The sequence below is a fragment of the Symsagittifera roscoffensis genome, chromosome 6 (assembly GCF_963678635.1).
Source record: "Symsagittifera roscoffensis chromosome 6, txSymRosc1.1, whole genome shotgun sequence".
NCBI classification, from domain to species: Eukaryota; Metazoa; Xenacoelomorpha; order Acoela; family Convolutidae; genus Symsagittifera; species Symsagittifera roscoffensis.
The window spans coordinates 25859067-25886085 of record NC_087067.1 but is presented as its reverse complement, the minus strand read 5'-3'; the positions used below and the strand labels follow the sequence as shown (position 1 = coordinate 25886085).

General features: G+C 37.0%; 2 protein-coding genes across 2 annotated transcripts in view; both read right to left on the bottom strand.

The window, feature by feature from the left end:
* The window catches only part of LOC134848232 (pre-rRNA-processing protein TSR1 homolog), a 311724-nt gene that overhangs the window by 26492 nt on the left and 258213 nt on the right, over nt 1-27019 (bottom strand). The gene's annotated exons all lie outside the window — the stretch shown is intronic.
* LOC134848319 (uncharacterized) lies at nt 9871-19006 on the bottom strand. The gene is made up of 3 exons (XM_063865717.1): nt 18804-19006; nt 10429-10738; nt 9871-10189 (listed from the first exon to the last, which is right to left on the bottom strand). The coding sequence occupies exons 1-3, from the start codon at nt 18964-18966 to the stop codon at nt 9985-9987; spliced, it is 678 nt and encodes a 225-aa protein (XP_063721787.1). The 5' UTR covers nt 18967-19006; the 3' UTR covers nt 9871-9984.

Below are 27019 nucleotides of genomic sequence, written 5' to 3'. Positions count from 1 at the left end.
AAAGTTTTGTCGAAAATCCATTACGTCGGGTAAACCAATTCAATTTTTCAAAATAATTATATCAGCGAGAAAATTATGCTGCATATTTGTCAGAAAGCAATGGTTGGATCTAAACTGCTTCCATATTTGTGGAACGAAACGTTTACAATCTTTTTCGAGAAAACTTTTACCAAGCTAAAATTCATCAAACAAGTTAGATACGGAGCAATGATCTAAGCGGTTTTTATCGGACAGATGTTGCTACTTTCGTCGGCACCAGAAAAATTATTAGCTTGTAATATGAATATTGTACTGAGATCTTCATGAAAGGTACATTGAAATAAGTAAACTGAGTGTTGAACATCTTCTATCGAATTAATTGCTTTGGTTTTTGCGATACAAGGAGCAAGTTGTTCTCCTTATGTTGGAAAAAAACATTCAGCTGATTAGCGATATACATATATATTTTTATGTTATATCTTTCTCCGTATCTGTTTAGACAGCAACATGGTCCGAGGGAGTTTTTATCTTGATTTCATTAGGCAACTTAAAAATACGCATGGATGCTACAATTACTTATTAAACTTACAATAGTAGCAGTCACGTCGCGATATTTTTTCTGCGTTTAATCGCATTTTTAATGGAAAATTTGCGCAACACATCGGGTCAAAAATCGGAGAATCACCCATTACTAAGTACTTCAAAAAGATAGAGATACTTCACTAAACCTATTTCGTTTCGATTGCATAAATTCAAATCAAGAAGCTGTAATGGCATTCAAGTGACTCTGCGTTAGCTGGTTGCTTTCTAACTTATCATTGTGTACACTTAACATTGTGTCTCATGCTATAATTATCGGAAGTGTGAAAACATAGTTTTTTTAGCACTTCATCAAAAAAATTTTGTGGAAGTTAGCTTGTTTAACCATAGTGAAGTATAGCTGATTTCAAACTCTTTCACAAGGTTGACATCTTCGTCAAGTTATTGTATTGTGCCTCACCAAGAGTAGTACTGTATCAAGTAAAACCAAATAATGATCGTGGACAAATGAACGAATTTGAACAACTTTTTCACTAGCTACTTGTCGTATTACGATACGACTTTAAGCAATAAACCAGGAAAAGAGGAAAAGAACTATGAAAAGAAAGAATTCAAAACCAAAGAGTAGAAGCAAAAATCTTGATTAAAATAATAACCGGCAATCAAACTCCTAAGAACAAACTAACAAAAAAATCCAAAAACGCGAAAAATTGCCACGAAAAAATTTATAACATATATATCAAACAACCCATTTTAATTTGTTTCCAATCATCATAATGATGGAGAGAACACATGATAAATCCAGGGTATAAAAAATGAAACTGAACGATTACAAAATGAGCAGATATAATTTGCACTAGTTGTACAGCAAAACTTTGCTTTACTAAAATCATTCATTTTCAGCTAATTTTGCCTTCGATTTTGTGCAAAAGCCATCATACAAAAAACCACCATTTCATCACAAAACCATTAAACTTGTAACGGCCATCAAACAGTTAGAAAAGTGTCACGTTACAACTCTTCGAATTTCAATATTCTTTTATGGAAAATTTCTTCTTTGAGCTAACCTACTTGGTTGAAACTGGTAACATTCTTTAATGAATGCTTTTCTCTACAAGCTAACCTACTTGCACGAGTTCTCGCATACACAATTTAAAACCAAAAATCTAACCAAGACACTCGGAAAAAACCACGAAAAGACACTGTTTCAAATTAGACAAAGGCTTTTTTCAATTTTCAGAACATGTACTCCAGAACATGTACTTCAGAACATAAGCATTTTTCGAACTAAAAATAAAAACAAATGAGAATTTAAAAAAATTAACCTGAATTGGTCACAAAAAAGTCGGAACCTGAATTGGTCACAAAAATTTGTCACAAACCTGAATTGGTCACAAAAAAGTTACTTGTGATCAGCTACTGCTAATAAAAAAATTGTTACTAGCGTGTAACGCACCTTCGGTGCTTCGAATTTTCAACAACTCAAAAAAACTATTCTTTGAGTGTACTCTGACAGCACCTTATTACAGGGTTCGTTATTACAAATTTTGCAATGTTTTTTTACTCAAGTTTTTCATACAAACTTTGAAGAACCATAAAATTTTGTGAAGTTTTATCTAAGTTCTTCGAAAAATTTAGAATGAACTAAGAAACGACACATCTGGGAAACTGAAAGCAATTGAGCAGTCGCATTTGGACACAAGATTTTGCAACTCCTGAGAGTACTCTTACAGTACCCAACTACAACGGTGGGAAATTCGAATTGTGAGAAACTTCCCCTTAAGTTTTCTACAAAAAAGGTATTCACATCTCGAAAACTACCAAACTTTGAGCAATCATCCAAAAACTACAAAAAATCGTCGCATTCTTGACCACAAATGTTTTGGGCATTCTTAATTAAAGTCTAATTTTGCAACCCCTCAGATTACTCTGACAGCCCCCCAACTATTGGTTAGGAAACTCAAACAAACTAAGAAACTTTGAAAAAAAAAAAATTTAATTTCCATGAAAATGTTTTTGAAAAAATCACAAAAAACGTCATGTCTGGAAAACTACAAAAATTTGAGCAGTCAAATTGTGAGACAAAACTCGCAACTGCTGAGAATACCCTGACAGAGCCTCACTACAGAGATGAAAATTTCAAGTTTTGTGAAATTCTTTATACTTAAGTTTTCTCGAAAATTTTTCAAAAAAACCTAAAAAAACGTCATATCAAGAAAACTTCAAGAATTTGAGCACCCATATTCAGAGGCAAGTTTCGCAACCCCCTGAGAGTACCCTCACAGATTCTAAAACAGGATTTAGATCTTCAAACTTTTGGAATTTTTCAACATTCAAGTTTTTTTTTTTTGAAAATTTCGGAAAAAACCTCATATCTCGAAAAGTACAAGTGTTTGAGAAGTGAGAATTGGAGGCAAGATTCGCAACCCCTGAGAGTACCCTGACAGAGTCTCGCTACAGAGATGGTAATTTCTGAAATTTTGTGAAATTTTTTGTATCTGAAAAAAAAAGGTTTCTGAAAAATTTTGAAAAAACCAAAAAAAAACGTCATATCTCGAAAACTACAAGGATTTGAGCAGCCATAATCAGAGGCAAGATTCGCAACCCTTGAGAAAACACTCACAAAAGCCAACAACAGGATTGAGATCTTCAACGTTTTGTAAATTTTCAAAGTCTAAGTTTTTGAAAATTTTTTGAAAAAATCAAAAAAAATGTCATATCTCGAAAACTACAAGTGTTTGAGAAGTGAGAATTGAAGGCGAGATTCGCAACCCCTGAGAGCACCCTGACTGCACCCAACTACAGGGTGAGAAATTCAAAAATTGAGAAATTTTTCATAAATAAATTTTCTAGTAACTTTTGAAAAATCTCGTAAACTAAAACGATTTGGTTATTCATATATGGAGGCCAGAACCGCAAAACTTGGGAAAACTCTGGCATTATCCTACTAATAGGTTGCTTATTTCAAACTTGATGAAATAATCACTGAATTTAAACTGGAAAATCGAAAAAAACCTTAACCATTGCAATAAACGATATAGCTTAAACGTGAAAAAATTCTGTTGTTAAACATGCAAAAATAATACGTTGAAAAAGCTCAAACAAGGCGAAATAGTGAAGCCCGCATGTAAACATATAACAGATGAAAGCTAAAAAAATTAGGCGACGTGTAGACAGACATGATCAAATTAATTAAAAAAGCAGGTACACAGACAGACTGACATAATTTGACCTTGAAAAAAAAATACTTGGAAATTAATGACCTTGCGGAAAACTAATTGAAAAATTTTCTTAAGCATTGCAATATACGATATAGCTTAAACATGAAAAAATTCTTTCGTTAAACATGCAAAATTATTGTGCTTAAACATGGGAGATAGCTGTCACTCGCATTTAAATATAGTATAGATAAGACATGATTAGATGTCAGATGAGAAACCATCCAAACAATTTATCTCAGCAAACAAATTATCACAACGATCCTGTCGTTGAAGTCAAGGAAAACTAATGACAAAGGTTCAACTGAGAAAATTTGCAGAATTGAGTACTTGTCTATATTGTCAAATCAACCTCATTTTGAACGACGTCTACAGGCCTGGCAGTCTATATATCTACATCAACATAAAGTAGTTTTTGCCTATCGTGAACGTTTCCATCGTGAACACTTATATCAAACAACCCATTTTAATTTGTTTCCAATCATCCTACTGATGGAAGAACACATGATAAATCCAGGGTATAAAAAATGAAACTGAACGATTACAAAATGAGCAGATATAATTTGCACTAGTTGTACAGCAAAACTTTGCTTTACTAAAATCATTCATTTTCAGCTAATTTTGCCTTCGATTTTGTGCAAAAGCCATCATACAAAAAACCACCATTTCATCACAAAACCATTAAACTTGTAACGGCCATCAAACAGTTAGAAAAGTGTCACGTTACAACTCTTCGAATTTCAATATTCTTTTATGGAAAATTTCTTCTTTGAGCTAACCTACTTGGTTGAAACTGGTAACATTCTTTAATGAATGCTTTTCTCTACAAGCTAACCTACTTGCACGAGTTCTCGCATACACAATTTAAAACCAAAAATCTAACCAAGACACTCGGAAAAAACCACGAAAAGACACTGTTTCAAATTAGACAAAGGCTTTTTTCAATTTTCAGAACATGTACTCCAGAACATGTACTTCAGAACATAAGCATTTTTCGAACTAAAAATAAAAACAAATGAGAATTTAAAAAAATTAACCTGAATTGGTCACAAAAAAGTCGGAACCTGAATTGGTCACAAAAATTTGTCACAAACCTGAATTGGTCACAAAAAAGTTACTTGTGATCAGCTACTGCTAATAAAAAAATTGTTACTAGCGTGTAACGCACCTTCGGTGCTTCGAATTTTCAACAACTCAAAAAAACTATTCTTTGAGTGTACTCTGACAGCACCTTATTACAGGGTTCGTTATTACAAATTTTGCAATGTTTTTTTACTCAAGTTTTTCATACAAACTTTGAAGAACCATAAAATTTTGTGAAGTTTTATCTAAGTTCTTCGAAAAATTTAGAATGAACTAAGAAACGACACATCTGGGAAACTGAAAGCAATTGAGCAGTCGCATTTGGACACAAGATTTTGCTACTCCTGAGAGTACTCTTACAGTACCCAACTACAACGGTGGGAAATTCGAATTGTGAGAAACTTCCCCTTAAGTTTTCTACAAAAAAGGTATTCACATCTCGAAAACTACCAAACTTTGAGCAATCATCCAAAAACTACAAAAAATCGTCGCATCTCTTGACCACAAATGTTTTGGGCATTCTTAATTAAAGTCTAATTTTGCAACCCCTGAGATTACTCTGACAGCCCCCCAACTACAGGTTAGGAAACTCAAACAAACTAAGAAACTTTGAAAAAAAAAATTTAATTTCCATGAAAATGTTTTTGAAAAAATCACAAAAAACGTCATATCTGGAAAACTACAAGAATTTGAGCAGTCAAGTTGTGAGGCAAAACTCGCAACTCCTGAGAATACCCTGACAGAGCCTCACTACAGAGATGAAAATTTCAAGTTTTATGAAATTCTTTATACTTAAGTTTTCTCGAAAATTTTTCAAAAAAACCTAAAAAAACGTCATATCACGAAAACTTCAAGTATTTGAGAAGTGAGAATTGGAGGCAAGATTCGCAACCTCTGAGAGTACCCTGACAGAGTCTCACTACAGAGATTGTAATTTCTGAAATTTTTTATATCTGAAAAAAAAGTTTTCTGAAAAATTTTGAAAAAACCAAAAAATAATGTCATATCTCAAAAACTACAAGGATTTGAGCAGCCACAATCAGACGCAAGATTCGCAATCCTTGAGAAAACACTCACAAAAGCCAACAACAGGATTGAGATCTTCAACGTTTTGTAAATTTTCGTTCGTGAATTTAAGAGTTTGAGAAGTGAGAATTGAAGGCAAGACTCGCAACCCCAGAGAGTACCCTGACAGCACCCAACTACAGGGTGAGAATTTCAAAAATTGAGAAACTTTTGAAAAATCTCGTAAACTAAAACGATTTGGTTATTCGTATATGGAGGCCAGAATCGCAAAACTTGGGAAAACTCTGGCATTATCCTACTATTAGGTTGCTTATTTCAAACTTGATGAAATAATCACTGAATTTAAACTGGAAAATCTAAAAAAAACCTAAACCATTGCAATAAACGATTTAGCTTAAACGTGAAAAAATTCTGTTGTTAAACATGCAAAAATAATACGTTGAAAAAGCTCAAACACGGCGAGATAGTGAAGCCCGCATGTAAACATATAATAGATGAAAGCTAAAAAAATAGGCGACGTGTAGACAGACATGATCGAATTAATTAAAAAAGCAGGTACACAGACAGACTGACATAATTTGACCTTGAAAAAAAATACTGGGAAATTACTGACCTTGCGGAAAACTAATTGAAAAATTTTCTTAAGCATTGCAATATACGATATAGCTTAAACATGAAAAAATTGAAAAATTCTTTCGTTAAACATGCAAAATTATTATGCTTAAACATGGGAGATAGCTGTCACTCGCATTTAAATATAGTATAGATAAGACATGATTAGATGTCAGATGAGAAACCATCCAAACAATTTATCTCAGCAAACAAAAAATCACAATGATCCTGTCGTTGAAGTCAAGGAAAACTAATGACAAAGGTTCAACTGAGAAAAATTGCAGAATTGAGTACTTGTCTATATCATTGTCAAATCAACCTCATTTTGAACGACGTCTACAGGCCTGGCAGTCTACATATCTACACCAACATAAAGTAGTTTTTGCCTATCGTGAACGTTTCTATCGTGAACACTTATATCAAACAACCCATTTTAATTTGTTTCCAATCATCCTAATGATGGAGAGAACACATGATAAATCCAGGGTATAAAAAATGAAACTGAACGATTACAAAATGAGCAGATATAATTTGCACTAGTTGTACAGCAAAACTTTGCTTTACTAAAATCATTCATTTTCAGCTAATTTTGCCTTCGATTTTGAGCAAAAGCCATCATACAAAAAACCAACATTTCATCACAAAACCATTAAACTTGAAACGGCCATCAGGCAGTTAGAAAAGTGTCACGTTACAACTCTTCGAATTTCAATATTCTTTTATGGAAAATTTCTTCTTTGAGCTAACCTACTTGGTTGCAACTGAGTCAATTGGTAACATTCTTTAATGAATGCTTTTCCCTCCAAGCTAACCTACTTGCACGAGTTCTCGCATACACAAATTGAAAGCAAAATTCTAACCAAGACACTCGGAAAAAAAACCACGAAAAGACTGTTTCAAAATAGACAAAGGCTTTTTTCAATTTTTCCTGCCTTTCAGCCATAAAATGTACTTCAGAAAATAAGCATTTTCCTCAAACTAAAAAAAAACACAAATAAGAATTTTAAAAAGTTAACCTGAATTGGTCACAAAAAAGTCAGATTTCAAAAAGCAGAACTTGATCATTACAGGTTCAAAATTGAGAAAAAGTGTTTCGGACTTCGCGCTCGCGAGAGAGGAAGCCGGCAATCTCGACTAAACACTTCCCAGCAGCACAAAGGTTCTGAAAACAAAAGAGCTCGGAACTGTCATGCGTTTACTTGTGATCAGCTACTGCTAATAAAAATAATTGTCATAAGACATGATTTGATGTCAGATGAGAAACAATCCAAACAATTTTTCTCAGCAAACAAAAATTCGCAATGATCCTGTCGTTGAAGTCAAAGAAAACGAATAACAAAGCTTCAACCGAGAAAATTTGCAGAATTGAGTACTTGTCTATATCATTGTCAAATCAACCTCATTTTGAACGACGTCTACAGGCCTGGCAGTCTATATATCTACATCAACATGAAGTAGTTTTTGCCTATCTACCATAGTTTCTACCATACAATAAAAAAATGAACGAAGACTATTTTATAAGCATCCGTTTCAGGTTATCACGAAAGTTATAGACCCGCATGTGCGCAGGACTTCTTATTGCTTGTAGTTAATCTTCAGCTGAAAAAAAAAACTCATTCTGAGTTTTCTTCTCATTCATTGCTTAAAATTTTGAAAATGTCCCAGCACGCGACACGGTTCCCACTATTATAAACATAACCAACTGACAGTTGCAAAAGAGTCATGAACGCAAGAAAACTGAAAAAAAAACACCGACTTGAATTTCGAAAAAAAATAGATGGTCTTAAACTTGATAACTAATTTCCATTTTCGAAATAAGAAGTCGATCACGTTTTTCGTGACCTTTACAATTTTGCTGTTTGATAGTGGAGTTTGCCTTCCTTTTGAAAATAGAAATGCACTGAACTTAAAAAGAAATCAGAAGTCTAACCGCGAAAAATCAAAATTGAGCGTTAATAAATTTTAATATTTTTTCATGAAAAAAAAGAAAAAAATATCAGCAAGACCTATATAAGAGTACTCTCTACGTTCAATACTTTTAAACACGTATTGCATTCAATCAGGCCAAATTCATTCATATTCTCTGTACACCATTACCAAACTTGGCTCAACTGATATCTCCTGGGCACCTTAAACAGCCGTCAACGTCAACTAATTTCGACAGGTTTTCTTAACATAGATTGCGGTTTCGATCAAAAAATCCAACAGTACAGATATCACGGGTGAAATTCTAGACATGTTTTCAATTCGTAGAGCTACAGCAACCACCCTCAAGAATGAAATTTCAAACAATCCGCCGACAGCGCCAATCATTTCGACTGCAGTTTTTCGAAAATCTTCGCTTTGATTTAGTGAAAATGAGATCAAACTTGTAGCTAAGCAAATGCTCGGTGAACTTATGTCACAACAGAAACCCCTCCTTTGAACACAAATGGTACGTAATTGAAGTTGAGTTTCTTCACACGAAATGCACCCTGAAGCGGCAAAAAAATCTGATATCCATTTACTACACCTCAATAACAATCCACATGAACAAACATAAAACTGTTCGCATGAAAGAGAGCAAAACAAGAACAAGACTGGTTGAAAGTCGGCTAATTAAAAAGTCGAAATTTGTCTGAAGAAAAAAAAACCCACCCCGAGCACAAATATTCCGTTACTTTCGTATCGAAAGTCGGAACAATAAGCAAGTTTAAGAACTACGCAAAAAATCTGAGTGTTGCACTGGATAAAATATGTTTCCGCCAACGTCAAAAATGCATTACCACGGAAACGTTTACTCTTCAGAGCTCTGTTAATGTGTTTGCTTCAAAAAGTAGTTTTTCAAAATGTGCGGCAAATGTGCCAACAATACTTAAAGTGGACGCCCACTGAGCCGAAAACAAACAAAAAACAAGACCCTTTCCACCACAACCCTTTTGAATTTTTTCAAAACGGTCAATTTTTGCCCATCAAATCACAAAACAAATTGACTGGGCCAATGAACCATCAGTCCAAACCATAATAACTGAAAAAAAAAATTCATTAAAAAGCTTATTCAAAATCACAGTTGGTAAATTGACGACCAACACGTCTGTCAGTTAAATTAATGAATTTTTCAATTGTAAAACTAATCCATGCTTTGGAAATTAAGCTGACAAAAAACACAAATGGAAGTCAGATAGTTTAAATTTTCCCGAAAAAAAAATCATTTTTCGCACATGCACTGAAAAAAAAACAAGATCCGATTGGGATTAGAGCCCATGCCTTTAGGGTCCCCAAAGGCAAAAACGTTACCTGTAGATGAGGCGGGAAGCCTGGAATTGTTTATGTTAATCAATAAAACAAATTCAATTTACAGATATGTAAAAAAAAATTATTACGGAAAAAAGTCTAGTTCCCGATTAAAAGAAACTTGCTCTCGTAAGTTCAATTAATAGATAACTTTTAAATTAAAAAAGATAAATTAGCACATCCTATAACACTATTCTAGCAATTATCATGAATACGTTACACTGCGCTGCTAAGTTTTCAGGCTGCCATGCGTTTAACTGCACTCCATTTTTTCGATACTTTCCACCAATGTTTCCAGTATTTCGACATCGTCTATTTCGTCATTTGAAGAGTACGCTGAATCAGTTTGCTTCACTCCCCTCTCATCGCCGGCGAAGGAGCTACTGTGCGAATCATCTGCTTCATTGTTTAAATTGGATTCCTTCTGAGTTTCCGGCTTGTCAAATAACTTTAACAACCTGTCGATCGATTACAATAGAAGGCCCCGTTACCAAAAAAAAAGATAGACACCTCTCTGATAGAAGCGAAAAATACACCTCAAGATTTAATTCTGCTAACTTAACATACGCTTTCAAGGTTTCCGAAAAAGATTATTTCCCTTGCTACTAACGACTGAATTGAATCCTAATACCGATCACGACTCTGAACTTACGACTTTTCTTGAGGGCCATTATTGTAATCTATCGCCGCCGGTAACCTTTCGTCAGGTGAAATGTAGGGAACTATGGCCCAGGATTTAGGTGGTGACGGCGGTGGACCCGAAGATGCACTTCTTTTTAGCACCATTGACACCAAATCCTCGGATAATTTCTGTTTCAGCGTTTCTGAGAAAACAAAGGGCTTATTTTCCGATTCTTCGGAGTCTGAATCAAGAAACTCGTCCATGTGATCATCTGCTGTTGTCATTTTGGAACAGCTTTGTTTCAAACTGTCGCCACCCAAAACCTCCACTTGATTGAGGGTTTCAGTAGTTATAGCCGTGCAGTCCAAACTAAGGTCAGAAAAGTCTAAATATTTCAATCAAGCTCACATTTCATAATTGACTTCATGTACGATACAAAATTTATTGATGTATTTATTTAATGATGTTATTGCCCCCATCCATTTTGTGCACTGACGTACGTAAGCAGAGAGACAATTTCCCCCTTCTTGTTCCGACCACCCATAGGGGGTGAGGATTGAATTTTGGCCTAAGTGGTGTTTTATTACGCAGCACGAGTTACCGGATATAAACGTCCGATATAGTCGAGTGTTATACATCATGGCGCATTTTCAGTCGTAATTCCCATTAAAAAAACAACGAAAAAAAGCCTTGGTGTCGAGAAGAACAAGTCTCCATTTTTTTCGGAATCATTTTCAGAGGGTAATTGCAGATGTATTTTGGACTTATGTAACTTGGAGCTAATTTCAACATAGAGACGAAGCAGAGCTTCGCACCACTTGCAATACAAAATAATTGACTATCACTACTTTCAGATGAGCCGACAAACCGAAAAATAAAAAATTATAAATTTCTCTCAAAAAAATGCTTAATCTTGGAGCTGAATTACGAAAAGAGGCGAAGCAAAGCCTCGCTCTACAGCACATACATTAGCTAGCATAAAAAATTAACCGACACAAATAAATATGAAAGCTGTAGAAAAAAAAGCTCTTTAAAAAAGCATCAGGTCGCAAGGCGGTGGGTGCTGGTTATTTTGACTACGAGGAAGCTATAAATTGCTCTTCCTTCTTTGAAGTTTCCCATGAGTGCTCCACTGCACAGCAAGATCAAAAAATAGTCCCAGTGTCGAGAAAATCTGGTTTGAAATTTATGTGATTTAGCCTAATTTCGAGCGAGTAACGCGATCAAAAAACGCTCGTTATTTGAAAATATATTTTTTTAATTTTTACAATAAAAAATTAGATTTTACTGAAAGAAAACTATTTTTTGGCGCATTTAGCGCTTGTTTGACGCAAATTTTTTTCAAGAAGTTTTTTGCTCTTATTCAAAATTTATGACGATTAGTGTCAACTATTTCGAATTTACAAATTTTCTACGCAATCGTATTGAGACACACACCCACTGAAAACGACACTATCCTCGTTTAGGTTTTCATTTATATCAAACTAATTTTTATAAAAATTAATTTTTATCAAACTAATTTTTATATAATTTTATAGATAATGTCATCGGACGAAAACATCCAATAAAGGTAATATTGATAACGTTTTTACACAGACTTTTTCGAAAAAATGAAAAATACTAGGTGAACCAAAATTTTCGATTGTCTCGATAAAACTACCTAGGGGCCCCGCTAAAAAGCTGGAGGTAGGTGTTTCATTTTGTATGAATTTGTTATACTGATGCGGGAAGAAATGCGTGATTTCTAAAATTGGAGTTGAAGTCCAAAACCTTAATCGTTTTTCTACTAAAATATGTGAAAAGATTGAACATTTTGAGATCATGTTATTTTTCCAATGACAAAAAATTTCTCTTATAAAACAGCAAAAAGTTGACGCTTCTGCATAAAGTCAAGAAACTTTCCAAAAAAAATGTCAAAGTTTCAAATCTTTGAATGTTTGGCGGCCATAATTTTTTTCAACTCGGCATAGCCAATTATAAAGGTAGGCTTTAAACAACCTGTTGGTTCGATTGAACCTATGATATGGCACGATATGTAGCAATAAAAGTCCAAAAAACGGTTGACATTCCGAGAATCATACCTTTTTGTGTGAAAAAGGGCGTGGCCGCTCATGCAGAAAGGATTCAAGCAACCTGTAATTTCGATTGAACACAAAATCTCAGATACGGCAGGGTAGTTTTCGAGAATATTGAATAAGTTTTTTAAAAAAAGACGGTAAAAAAATCAAAACTTTGTCCTTTGCGAGGGCCATAACTTTTAGAGTAAAAAAAATAGTGAGTGGCCGCTCAATATTCAATATTCCGATGGCCATAACTTTATGTGTAGAAAAAATTGGGCGTAGCGGCTGATGCAGGAGAGCTTTTCAAAAGCTCAAAAAATTTCAAAAAAATCACAAAAATGTGTCAAATATTCCCCCACAGACTTTTTCGAAGACAGCAGACAGAGATGCAAAGATGCGACTCTATGTGAGTATGCAAGGACACAGGAGAGTAGGCGGCTTTTCATTTGATACACCTTTTTTTGAAAATCAGTAGAAGTTTGAGATAAACTAAAACTTTTGAAACAAATACGACAAAATCTTTCAGAACAAAAAAATTGAAATTCGACAAACCGAAGGGTAAACATACAATCAACTTGAAAAATGCTGAGGGTAGTGTAAAAATTGGGTTTACCTAGAAACGACCCAAAATTACGTCCTTAATTCGATAAAAAATAGGCCGAAATAATTTGGACCGAGGAATTTTAGCGAAACAAAAAAAGGAAATACGACATGAAGGTAAGTAAAACTAGCGTTTAACGCACCTTCGGTGCTTCGAAATTTTTCGACAACTCATGAAAAACCGCATATATTGGAAACAACATCTGCAAACTTTTAGTGTACTCTGATTGCACCCAATTACAGGGTTGGTAATTTCGAACTTTTAAAATTAACTTAATGGGCCTCTCGAGAAATTTGGAGGCCATATTTGCAACCACTGAGAGTCACTGAGAGCACCCTACTATAGGGTTAGGAATCCAAAACATTGTGAACTTTTTTACACCTAAGTTTCCCCGACAAAAAAAATTGAAAAAAAACGTCCTATCTCGGGAAACTAAAAGGATTTGAGCATTCATATTAAAAGGCAGGATTTGAGACGCCTGGGTCTACGCTGACAATAAGGTTGTATCTTCATCAAATTAGTAGTTTCAAATTTTTTGAATTTCGTTGTAGATAAGTTCTTTGAGAATTTTTGAAAAAATCAAAAAAAGTCACATCTCGGAAACTAAAAGCATTTGAGCAGTCTCGATTAGCAATCGCATGTGGCAAGATTTGTAACTCTTCAGAGTACCCTGACAACACCGAACTACAGCGTTGGGAATTTCAAATTTTAAAAAATAATTAATTTACACTTTCTGAAAATTTTTGAAAAAATCACCAAAAACGTCATATCTCGAAAACCACACAGAATTGAGCAGTCATAATTTGAGGCAAGATTCGCAATCTTTCAGAGTACTCTGACAGGACCCAACTACAGGAATGGGAATTTCAAAATTTGCGAAAAAAAATTAATTTATGTTTTCTGAAAACTTCTTTGAAAAAATCACAAAAAACGTCATATCTCGAAAACCACAAAGAATTGAGCAGTCATACTTTGAGGCAAGATTCGCAATCTTTGAGAGCACTCTGACAGGACCCAACTACAGGGATGGGAATTTTAGATTTTGCGAAAAAATTAATATAAGTTTTCTGAAAACTTTTTGAAAAAATCACAAAAACGTCTCATCTCGAAAGCCACAAGGATTTGAACAGTCATATTTGGAGGCAAGATTTGTAATTCCTCAGAGTACTCTGACAGCACCCAAATGCAAGGTTGCGAATTTCAAATTTTGAAAAATAATAAATTAGTTTTCTGAACATTTTTGAAAAAATCACAAAAAACGTCATATCTCGAAAACTACATAGATTTGGGCAGTCATATTTGGAGGCAAGACCCGCAATCCTTGATAGTACCCAACTACAGGGTTGGGAACTTCAAGTTTTGTAAATTATTTTGTTATTTGAAATTTCTGGAAAATTTTGAAAAATCTCACAAATCGTCTTATTTCGTTAGCTAAAGGGATTCGGGCATTCAAAATTGGAGGCCAAATTTGCAACCGCTAATTCGATATTGGGCTGCTTAATTTAAACTCGGTAAAATAACCACTAAAATCAAATTGGAAAATCGAAAAAAAATTCTTAACCATTGCAATATACGATATAGCTTAAACATGCCAAAATATTACGTTGAAAAAGCTTAAACATGGCGAGATAGTGAAGCCCGCATTTAAATATATGCATTTGAGCAGTCGCAAGTGGCAAGATTTGCAACTCTTTAGAGTACCCTGACAACACCGAACTATAGATTTGTGAATTTCGAACTTTGACAAATAATTAATTTAAACTTTCTGATTTTAAAAAAATCACAAAAAACATCACATCTCGAAAACTACAAAGAATTGAGCAGTCATTTTTAGAAACAAGATTCGCAATCCTTGAGAGAACTCTGACAGGTCTTAACTACAGGGTTGGGAATTTCAGATTTTTAAAAAATAAAAATTTGAATTTTCTGAAAATTTTTGAAAAAATCTTAAAAAACGTCATATCTCGAAAGCTACAAGGATTTGAGCAGTCATATTTGAAGGCAAGATTCGCAATTCTTGATAGTATTCTGACAGAACCCAATTACAGGGTTGGAAATTTCAGATTTTGCCAAACAAATTAATATAAATTTTCTGAAAACTTTTTTGAAAAAATCACAAAAAAGCGTCATATCTCGAAAACTACAAAGAATTGAGCAGTCATACTTTGAGGCAATATTCGCAATCTTTGAGAGTACTCTGACAGGGCCTAACTACAGGGTTGGGAATTTCAGATTTTTAAAAAATGATAATAAATCTTCCATAACAAAAAAAGTGAAATTCGACAAACCGAAGGGTAAACATACAATCAACTTGAAAAATGTGAAAATGAGGGGAGTGTGAAAATTGGGTTTACCTTGAAACGACCCAAAATTACGTCCTTAAGTCGATAAAAAAATAGGCCGAAATAACTTGGACCGAGGGATTTTCGCGAAACAAAAAAGGAAATACGACAAGAAGGTAAGTAAAATTACAAACTTACTCCTACAGTTTGTAATTTTACTTACCTTCATTTCGTATTTCCTTTTTTGTTTCGCTAAAATCAAACACTAAAAACAACAGTAAAGAAAAACGGCGCAGCAAAAAAAAACGATGTGACAACTAAGCCGACAAAAGATAAGCAGACAAAAATTGGCAGACAACTTTAATTGAAACCGAATAGTTCGTTTGAAATAAAAGCAGGTCTTGGTCAGATTCGAACCCAGGACATTTGCTGTCGCAGGCAAATTCGATACTTCCAGGCTCAGGAGCCAAGAAATTGGAATACATTATGAAACAAGGTCCAACTAGAGATGAGTCCAGAATTCCAGATGACTCCAGTAAACAAAGTTATTTACGGAAAAAACGTCTAGTACCCGATTGCAATTGACGAAAAAAAATTTAAGACAATGGTCTATCGAAAATTAACTATTTGTCTGAATTTTGCCTTCAATACAAATTCCTTTCAAGAACAAGTAGCAAGAGGTAAAACATTTGAATGTTAAGCAGAGGTAACGCTGCGCTTCGAAAACAGTAGCGAGAAAACGACAAAAAGCAGCTCTTCTCTAACGTGAAATAATAAAAAGTAAGACTCAAATCAGAAAAAATTTTGCAACCTGTTGGATTAGAAGCAACAACCTCTTACGCCGTTCTCGCATCATTGCAACGGTCTCTTGAAAGTTTGCTTACAATAGCCAGTTATAGATACTAATAAAAGCCAATTATATGCAACACAAAAGCCACCATATTTAATTAAAACTAGTGATATGTGCAGCGTTGAACCTCAGACCAGTAGATTAGGAATCTCACGTCCTTTCAGCTGGACGATTCCTGAGCAGCCAACGAAGCCGAGGATTCCTGAGCAGCCATCCGTTGCTCCAAAAAATGCTTTTATTAGAAAAATATAAAAGCTCAAAAAAAGGCTTTTAAATCCCCCCTCGAAACATTTAGATCGAAAATTTTTGCTCCTAAAAAGAGGCCTCTGAGCCAATATAATAGCAGCACACTGAGCCGAAACCTTTTATACTGAATAAAAAGAAAATAAAAATGAAAAAATTTGTTATACTGCTGTATAAAACTTGGTAAGTTGGTAATCTTACAGACAAATTGCGACATCACCCCTGCATTCGCAAGGGTAAGAAGAACCAGCGTTTAAGTTGCAGGCATGAATACAGAGGAAGAGGACCTAAACTCAGTCATCGTGTGACTAAAGTTGTTTACGGGGAAACCCTACAGCCCGATTGCAACACCCTTGCTTACGGCAAAGGTAATGAATTAATGATCATAAAGAAACGAAAATACAAAAAAAAACAGTTCAAAACTTTCTGAATTCTTTTTAAATTATTAGTCCATTAATTACCATGTCGGCCCTAGTATCGACCCCAAGCTTGGGTATTTTCCGAAACCGTCGAAATGTTGGTTAGTAATAAAAAGCGAGGGTCTCCGAGAGCAAGCCAAGCAGGTCTTTGAGAACACGAATATCAACATCACAAGCGAAGGATGTCCATACTTGGGAGCGGCAATTGGCAGCCAGAACTTCACAAACGACTATCTACGAGACAAAGTTGAAGAATGGTCGAATGAGTTGTCTTCGCTGGAAGCAGCGGCCAAAACGGAGCCCCATCTTGCCCATATTGCTCTCGTCAAGGTGATCCAGAGTCGGTGGAATTTTATAATGAGGACTATTCCTGGTTCTGAACGGCACATGCAGCCACTTGAAGCAAAACTCAGGAACGTTATTTCTCTTTTAGTCGACAGAACTCTCAGTGATCTAGAACGGGACATCATAGCATTGCCATGCTCAGCTGGTGGTTTAGGTCTGATAAATCCAACAGAATGTGCGTCTCGTTTCTATGAAAATTCTGTCAAGCTGACAAACAGAAAAACGCAATTATTGCTAAACAAGATCTTACTGACTACACGAATAGAACTGGACGAGCAGAAATTTCAGGATCGAACAGTAAACATGCTAAAGAAGCCCTCGAAATTGTGTATTCCCGAAGTGAGAATGAAATGAAGCGCACGCTAGACCTGCTACAGCCAAAAGGAACATCCGCATGGCTGACTTGTCTGCCATCTAGGGAGCAGAATTTTTACATGAACAGAGACGAGTTTCGGGATGCGCTATGTCTCCGATATGGATGGCACCTGAAAGGAATGGCTCAAACTTGTGAGTGTGGCGCAGCAAATGATATCGACCATGCCTTGATTTGTAAGCTGGGTGGTTTCGTCATAATGCGTCACAACGCTGTCCGCGACGTCGAAGCCGACTTTTTACGTAACGTGTGCAAGGATGTGAGCGTTGAGCCCGGTCTGATCCAATTGACGGGAAATGAAGAACTTGCAAGTGGAAGCAATCTGGAAGACAATGCAAGACTGGATATTTCTTGCCGAGGTTTTTGGGCTCCGCTGCAGAAAATGTTTCTTGACGTCCGCTTCACACACCCGAACGCTCCAAGTAATAGGAACCGAAAACTGAAGCCACTCCTAAAGACTCATGAGAATCGGAAAAAAGTCGAATACAACGACCGCGTTCTGCAGGTAGAGCATGCCTCTTTTACCCCCTTGATTTTTGCGACCAACGGCGCCATGGGTGAGGAGGCAGAGCGATATCATGCTATACTGGCGGAAAAAATGAGTGAGAAGCTGAACTGTACGTATGCGGACACTATGAACTACATCCGGAAAAAGCTATCCTTCACCATCCTGAAAACTGCTTTGATAGCCTTGAGAGGACACCGGAAGAAACAGCAATACACGTCCTGTAGTACCCGAGACACCGACATAAACATTTTGTGCCACAATCAATAAACATTCCTCATCGAATATCATTCCAGCATAAATTGTACACTTTCAGTATTTCTCTATACTTTATACCGATGGTTAATTCAAAACCTTTTCCCCCATTAATTACCATGGTCAGAAATTTGCCTGGCCAACAGCTATCCTTATAATAAATATCTTTCTAAAATTAACCTCCAAATTCTTTAGTCCAATTTTAGCTTCTTAGCTTCTCAAGCAGAAACATCTAGCACTAACTACTTCGCTACTTCTACCTAAAAACTTGAAATGACAAGTTTTAACCAATACTCTTCAGTCAAAATATTGAAACTCCATAGCTCTTTCATTTCGATGCATTATATCACTTCCCTTACTTCGACAAGTCGGCAATAACTACTCAAATTTTTCTCACATTAGATAATACGGGTTATGGGTGTTTATACAAATTCCGCAATATATTTAGGTTTGGTTCAGACCATCAGTTTGAATATTCAGGAATTCAGTCAAAAACCAATAAATATGAGAAACTTACGATCACGAAATTCGGCATCAGTCAAAACACGCTTGTTTGGTACACCTTCAGTACCTAATGATGACCTCTTCCGAGACATCATTCCTTTATTGGGCCACTCAGTTAATTGGTATGAAAATTGTGTTGATTTGTTTGGAGGAACAAATTCACCATCGCGTGACATTAGTATTTGCTTCAATCTTTTTCTGAATTCGGACAGACATAAATCTGAAATATTAACAAAACTCCTCGATAACAATCATAACAATAACAAGACTGCTCGTATCAGGGCGAAGCCCTGAATGTTCCGGCTGCCTTCAAGGTTTATGGAGCAGCAGTAATATCATTAAAAAAAACGAAATTTTTTTTTTCTAAAATTTGAAATTTTTATGAAAATCATCCCCCCACACGGCATATAAAGTACAAAAAGAGAGATTTCGTTCCTTGTAACAAATCAATTATGGCAAATAAGCTCCGTTCAACCAATTTGGAACGATTTATAAGACGGATTAAACCTCCGCTTACGCGTTAATAGCGCGAATTATATCGCGCGTTAATTGTCCCAACTTATCCCAAATTGGCCAAAATGGCAATCTTTAAACCCCCATAATTTTACAAAAAATGATCAAAGGTGAAATATCTTTTCAAATTTTAGCTCAGGACAACAATACCTTTCGAATGATATAAAAAAATTCCGTCAAAAATGGCTAGTTAAAAAGTTTTTTATTATTATTAATTAATTTTTCTTCTTCAAATAATCAGAATGTCAAAAGTATCATAGAAACCGAGGTTACAGCCAGGAGTCCCTTCATCGCGTATTCCAGTCAAAATCCTTGGAATTTTCTAGATATGGAAAGGATAATGGTAAAAGAAGATGTCAAGCATTGATGTTCTTACAATTAAAATCGATAATGGTTAGCCACGAGGGTCGATGAACACCGCAAAGCGGACTCCCCAGTAGGACAACCCTTGTTAGAATGTAATAAGGATGTAACAGTCGCCTACTTCGGTCACATATGAGGCTTAAGAATAGGCCCTATAACCATTGGCTCAAGAGTCAGGGACACTATCTCTCGTGTTTTTCTACCTCAAAACGGTCGGAGCCAATTCGGTTCACTTGCGACATGAGACTAGAACCCGTTACAGCTTAAAGGTCACTACCAAAATACCCCCCCCCCCACTCTAGAAAATAAGAACGTCCCCGTACTTAGGTCTCAAAATACCCAAAACGCACGAACGCCGTTAAAAACAGTGTCGCAACAATCAGTTAAGTTACTTTTTATTGGACAGTGGAACTTTGATCCATTTCAGATGGATCAACCTAAAACTCGCCTTATCTCAACATACTTATCACAAAATACACTCGGGAAAATTAAATTAGGTACTTACATAGCAGCACACTTGAGAATCAGAGTAATTAAGCTAATTAGTAACTCTAGCATAAATATAATTGAATATAACTCGAGAAGTTTTCTATCAATGAATTCCAATCGAAGGAAATGAGTTTTAACTTGAGAATATAGTTTTGGGTCTGAACCAATGGGAGACTTCAGTTGTCTACCTTTCCACTGAAGGTTCACTCTGGTTCAGCTGATCTTCTTTCGTAATCACTCTGTCTCCTATATCAAGATGGGACAGCTCTACTCTCGTGTTTTTAGTATAATCTCGGAAATTGCGAATAGCAATTTCCCGCTGTTTTTTCTGTTATTTTCCCGCAATTGCGATTCAGTCGTTCTCTTATTTCTGATGTTTTCAGTTGTCGCGAGAAAGTTGAGCATGAAAGGCTCAATTCGAAATTTTGAAAAAATAAACTTCATCCCAAAACCAAGTATTTCGTATTCCTCAAGGTCAAACTTCCAGATATGAGCGACTGGCACAGGAGGTAGGCGGTACTGCTGAGCTGAAGTCAGAGATTATAGACCAAACAGCCAACACTCATAAGCTACTGACACTAGAGACTTTGCATATTTGGAGGGAGAGGCCGAAGATCAACACACGCGATAAATTCAGGAGCCGGGAATTAACACTAAAGTTATAGTCTATGTATAACATGGCTAAAATTTAAAAAACTGACATGTCAGAATCAAAAATCTTCCCAAATCAAAATTTTATAACCAGAAAGAACAAAAAACTAAAAAATCTCAAAAATTTACAGGAAAATTTTATTCATGATTACGTAATTATATTATGTAATTACAGTTGTTCAAATTTGATTGGTTAAAAAGTTTTAGAACCTTTTTAGACACGTTTCTCATTTTTCTGATCTTTGATCGTTTTGTAAAAATTGTAAGACATTTTTAATCCTGATGATGCACAGAATGTGCGAAAACGTTTGAATTAACATTTTAAATTTCTTATGATAATGGTTATGTTTCTTCAATAAAAACACGCGAAGCGACACGAGAAAATATAATAAACAAGTGTTACAACAAAAAATATTTCGTCGAAAGTTATTTTGTTATTACGAGTCAAGCTCAACAGGGTCTTCTTCCACCACTGATTTGCTGTGGTTTGGCTGGATGATAGATAGGGACTGTAGGAATCTCGTTAATTGTAACATTCGCCCGGAAGTAAATATTGACGGAAAATAAAGATAGGTTGTAAAACGACTGGCTAGCGTCTAAACACAGCTCTACATGCTTTTAACCGTCTCTGCCAAAGATAGTTCTTTGTGTGGTCCTTTTAACAAAAACAATAGTAATATGATAAATAAGTAGTTAGTAGCCCTGTTTCTAGGAGTGACCTCGCTGTCTGGGGATACTGAGACCCAGCCATGAGCCCACTATTTTCGCAATAGTATCCTTTTAACATCGGGTCGACAAAAAAATTACTGTTTCCGTCTTCGGCCAGAACACTCAGATTAACTTAATTACATGCGAAAAGAGTGAGCTCATGGCTGGGTCTCAGTATCCCCAGACCACGAGGTCACTCCTAAAAATAGGCTACTAACTACTTGTTATCATATTACTATTGTTTTTGTTCAGTAGATAAAAATCAGCAAGTCAGGCCACATTAACTATTCCTGATTCATCGAATTGTCAGATTAACACCCTTAATCCGCCAAAACCGCCAATTTTCTCACTCAGATGCTACTATAAAATTTGAACTCGAAATTCAATTTGAAGGCATTTCTGGTCGAATTTCACAAATCCATTCATGCGCGTCACTAATTAGATGACGAGGCATTTGGCTAATTTTTTTGGCATAAAAACATGAAATCAGAAGACTTAGATTCACATACAAAATGTCATTCACGATGATAACTCCACATATACATGGAGTGCGGTCTGTATTTAGACAACCTCGTATTCATACTCGTCAGTATTTAGACATGTAACATTCGCCCGGAAGTACATATCGACGGAAAATGAAGCTAGGTTCTATAACGACTGGCTAGCGTCTAAACACAGCTCTACATGCTTTTCACCGTCTCTGCCAAAGCCAGTTGTTTAGGTGGTCTTTCTACCACGGTCGACAAAAAAACGTTACTGTTTTCGTCTTCGATCAGATCGCTCTAGTTAACTTTATTATATGCAAAAATAGTGAGCTCATGGCTGAGTCTCAGTATCCCCAGACCACGAGGTCACTCCTAAAAACAAGGCTAGTACTTATTTATTATATTACTATTGTTTTTGTTCAGTAGATAAAAATCATCATCTCCATCAAAGATGGATCAAGCCTTTCCCTCAACTCCTAGCGTCTCATGATCTGAAAACAAATTTGGATGTTTTTAATTCAATTCAGGACATCTCCAAGAGGCTAAAAATTTGTTAAAATAATGTTCAAGTTCTCTCCCGAGAACCCCCCCCCCCCCCCGGATTCTGGAATCCGGGGAAATAACGTCCTGATTTATTTCAGGAAGGCTGGTCACGTCGTCCAAACACCCTTCCCGATTTCCAGGAATTGCCTTGTAGCACTTGTAGCAGCACAATCGTTTTAACTCGGTCTTCCAACAATAATCTCAATTGCTATTTCAATTTGTATCGTCGGTTGTCGTTCACCTCGTCTATCTCAACGAATATTGTTGTTCTCTTTTTCTCGTTTTCAGTTGTCGCGAAATCTCAAGATCGTGACGTGTCTTTTTTTAAACGAATTTTTTAAAAATTAACATGAAACTCCATATTAACCATTCCGTGTTCATCAAAATGAACGATTAAGACTTCTAATTTGTTGAAACCGTCAACCTTCCCACTCCGATGTAACAATAAAATTTCGAATTCGATTTTGCATTTCCGTACATTCTGGTCGAATGTCACATACTCACCCGACAGCCCGGTCAGTGTCCTCATTGAGTCTCGTAGTCTTCATCAAAATGGTACAGTGCCATCGAGCAGAATTTACAAAATGCTTGAAACCACTTTCATCCACGTCATATCGACTCACTGCAAAATACGAAGGGCATCATACTACACTATTATGGCCTTCCAAATTCCTTCACTAATCTGCACTTTCGAGGATATGACTTAAGATAAAACTTTTTTCTGACTTCCAAAGTCTATGTCCCGATTTAAAACTTTTTCTCTTAGGTTTAAAAAGTGTTGGGACGCAGGACGATGCTGCCAACCAACAAACTAAAATTATCCTACTATGTTTCTTCCCTTCGGAAATTTAGTTGTTACTGGTCCTGATATTAAAATTTAGGAACTCGGTGGTGAGAAGGAACAATGAAATAATCTCCCTCTTCAAGAGATTACCCAAGCCTTTCATATCACCACAAAGTGATCAGCCGTCTTAGTTGATTAAAAACAATCATGCAGGCTGGAATATTTAATATATTCTCCAATCAAGCATTTCTAAATAAATAGTAAGTGTCTCTAAAGCCACTAACTAAAATCACAATGCAAATTTTTAAATGCAACAAATTCTTTAACATTCAAAAATCAACTGAATGTTTCCTCTTCTGTTTCAATTGCAAACTTAGTTGCTTTGTCTATCATTTGAGTTTTTCTCACATAAACAATTCTGAGCTTTAACATCCTCTCCTTCGTTGCTTCTTTGTTTTTTGGTTCAGTCTTTGTTTTCGTGGTTTAGAAGTTCTAAAACTTCTAAATTCTTCTAATTGTTCTTACTTTTGCATCTTGTTTTTCGGCCATCTGTCAATGTTCCATCTCCTCCTCCTGCGTTGACTCCGCACTTCTCTCCACTTTCTAGTTTTCTTTTGCTCGGTTTGCAAAACTCCCGGAAACCTTTCTACACTGATGGTCGTGACCACCTCATGCTTTTGTTCTAGATTCAAAAGTGACTCTAAAGAACCAAACATGCTGTAGAATCCTAGTGCAGTCATTATATTCACCTCGGTTCCTCCATGGCAATCTGCAATCAATTCCGTTTCCGTTTTTGCTTTCATCACAATGTTCCCAAACAAAATCGTTAATTGCTTGTGTTGTTTCCCCAGTTTCTTTACGCCATCCAGACCTCCACAGATTAGACCCTCCAGTCCTTAGACTTCCGCTAGACAGCTACCATGTTTAACCCAGTCCTCTGGTCCCCAGCCAGGCAACTCTACTGTTTCTTCTCCGTTGCTCTTAGAGGCTGTCGTCTTTAAATTGTAAATGATGTTTAGGTCACGCAAGTTACAGCCTGAATTCAATTCCCTCTGCACGTCTTGTGTTGCACGCAATATCGAATCGGCGTTAGGACTCGGACACCATGATGGTTTCATCGGTTCCCGCACCACCATTAGACTCGTTCTTAGCAGTTCGTCCGAGAATCCCAATCCAAATTCCACTCGGTTGTCAGATTTTGGCACTGAAGGTGCAGTCACCTTATCTTCCAACACAAGTCCCAGCTTAGTCTGCTGATTAGAAGCGCTTCTTATCGTTGCAATTCTTGACGTCCAGAATCTTAGCAACACTGCTTGCTCGTAATCAAAGAAGCAATCGCGTATATCTTCATTTATGAAAGGGTTGATTCATCCCTAAGATTCCAGATACATAACTGTACGATTTCTTCCCGATCGGTCCACAGTATTCACTGGACTTCGGCAGTGCTCCGGTAGATTCTTTTTTGAGCCTCATCTCCTTGTTAGAGAAACTCCCTATCTCGTCAATTTTCTTCATCGGTTCCAGTTCCACAGGTTCCTTCATCTTAACTCGCATCGGTTTTTTCTGATGGATGTCTAAAAGTGCAAATAAGAGCAAGGCTTCCGTTCGCTCATCGCCTTCTCTGAGCATCTTGACACAAGTGTTCAACGCCGACACTGATATTTGTTCCAGCATGAATCGAATGAAACAGAGAGCGTCTCTCCGCTTTGCGCCGCTCCTGCCGCTCCTTCTTGGTTTATGAGATCTCTCATGCTCGTCACTAAGAATATCTTCTCTCCCTTCGATCTTTTTCTTTCTTCTGAATCATATTCCCCCCGTGTCAGTCCAGTCATACACCAAGCGAACCTCAGTTGTAATTCTGTTCTCACATAGGGTATCGCTATCAGAGCGTGTATCTTCGGAGTGGTTCTCATTTCTTCTTCAAAGAAACGCAACACTACTGCTCTCCATGGTAGGCTCACCAAATGCTCTATCGTTTCGGCGTGCATTTCAGACGATACCAGAGTCCCGTATGCCTTCTGCTTCAGTGTTGTGCATTGCATCATCGTCTCTAATTAACCCTCCATAGCACTTTTGTTTTCCAGAGCAATTAAGAAGGCAAACGTGACTGCCGGACCGTATATCACTGTCAAGAACTCAGTGGCTCCTCTGATCAATGCTAAGGCATCGGTCCTCATAGCCAAGCTCAGGTCTGTTAACAGGGGCATGCCCCAAGCATGACGTCACACGTCTTCTTCCTTCTGAATTGTCTCATCCTCTCCTGTTCCAAAGAGACTCTGCTGCAGGAGATATTGGATAAGAGTATGTCGCAGATCTCTTATCTTCAACCAGGAATCAGTGGGTCACTTCACGTCAAATCTTCTCACGTTTTCTCTCATCTGCTCCGGGTAGCGTGCCAGATTCATCAATCCTCCCAAGTTCCCGTCCATCTAGTTCCCTTCGGCGAGCAGTATCACTGGTCCTCTCACAAAGTTCTCTGCTCCAAACGTCACGAACAGGGGTAGTAGTTCCACGATCGATACTTCTACGGTTGCTTGGAGGAACTCTTTAATCAGGTATCGAGAAAGCGATGGGCAAATTTTCGCCAGGAAGAATGCGGTCCATCCGGCTCCCAACCCTTCCAGCATGCTGTTAGTCCGGTCAAAGCCCTCTTCTCCCTTTATATTCTGTGTCCAGAAAATTTCCAGGGTCACTTGGCACACTCTAGTCATGAACTCGGCTGATTTCTCTTCAGCATTTTTTAACACCAACATGTGTAGCGAATAGTCCTTAAACCCTGGCATCGCATTCGAGATGTCAGACCACACCGCAGGTAATTCCGCCCTAAGTGGTCTTAGGTTCTCCATCTCTATTCCGCGATTTGGGGCAGATATGATCACATCATGTTTCCTTTCCGAGAGCAACGCCACCATCGCGTATACAAACATCAGTCCATCCGGGAGGTGTGCATATCCCGGAGACAGTGCAAACACAGCTCTCGGTGTTATCTTGGGGAAAGCACTTTCTTTCAGCGTGTCCACTACTTCACCCATCGATCCGAGGATATCCTTTATCGCAGGCCATACTGCGTCTTCTGCCGTTGTACGCTCTCTGAGTCTGCTCAGAAAACCCCTACTGTGTAGATGGTCGTTTATGCCGGCAAAGACGATCGTGATCGGGTTCATTTCCGTCTGTCGTTGTACCCCGATTGCCATTGACACTGACTACATTAGGTCCAGGTCTACCGCTGCCAACATTATAACGTCAGGCCAAAACAGAGACTTGGAGCATTGTACGAAGTCTGAGTTCGCAATCATCACATTATTTGCTTTTCTCATTTCTGCTTTATCATACGCTGCAAAGATGGTCTCGTCTTTCCTAGTCATCTTCATCCCACCATATCTCTGAACATCGCCTTCTTGAGTCACCTGTTTCGGGTACGCTCTATCTTTTACGTGACCTGGGGGTGCTCGTATTCGCTCGAACATTTTCACACGAAGTCCTATTGGTGCCCTCGTTGTCAAGAATCTTCTGCTTATAGACATGCCAGGGAGAAGGTATGGGCCTCGACCACATCGAAGAGCTCCTGTCTGGTCGTCGCTCTTCTCGACTGGTACTCGTAGTCTCTGATGTAGTCTCTGATCTCGTTTCCGGTCTCGAGGTACTTGTTGTCTCCGTAGTCGGGTTGACAGGTCCTAATTTTCGCCTTGGATG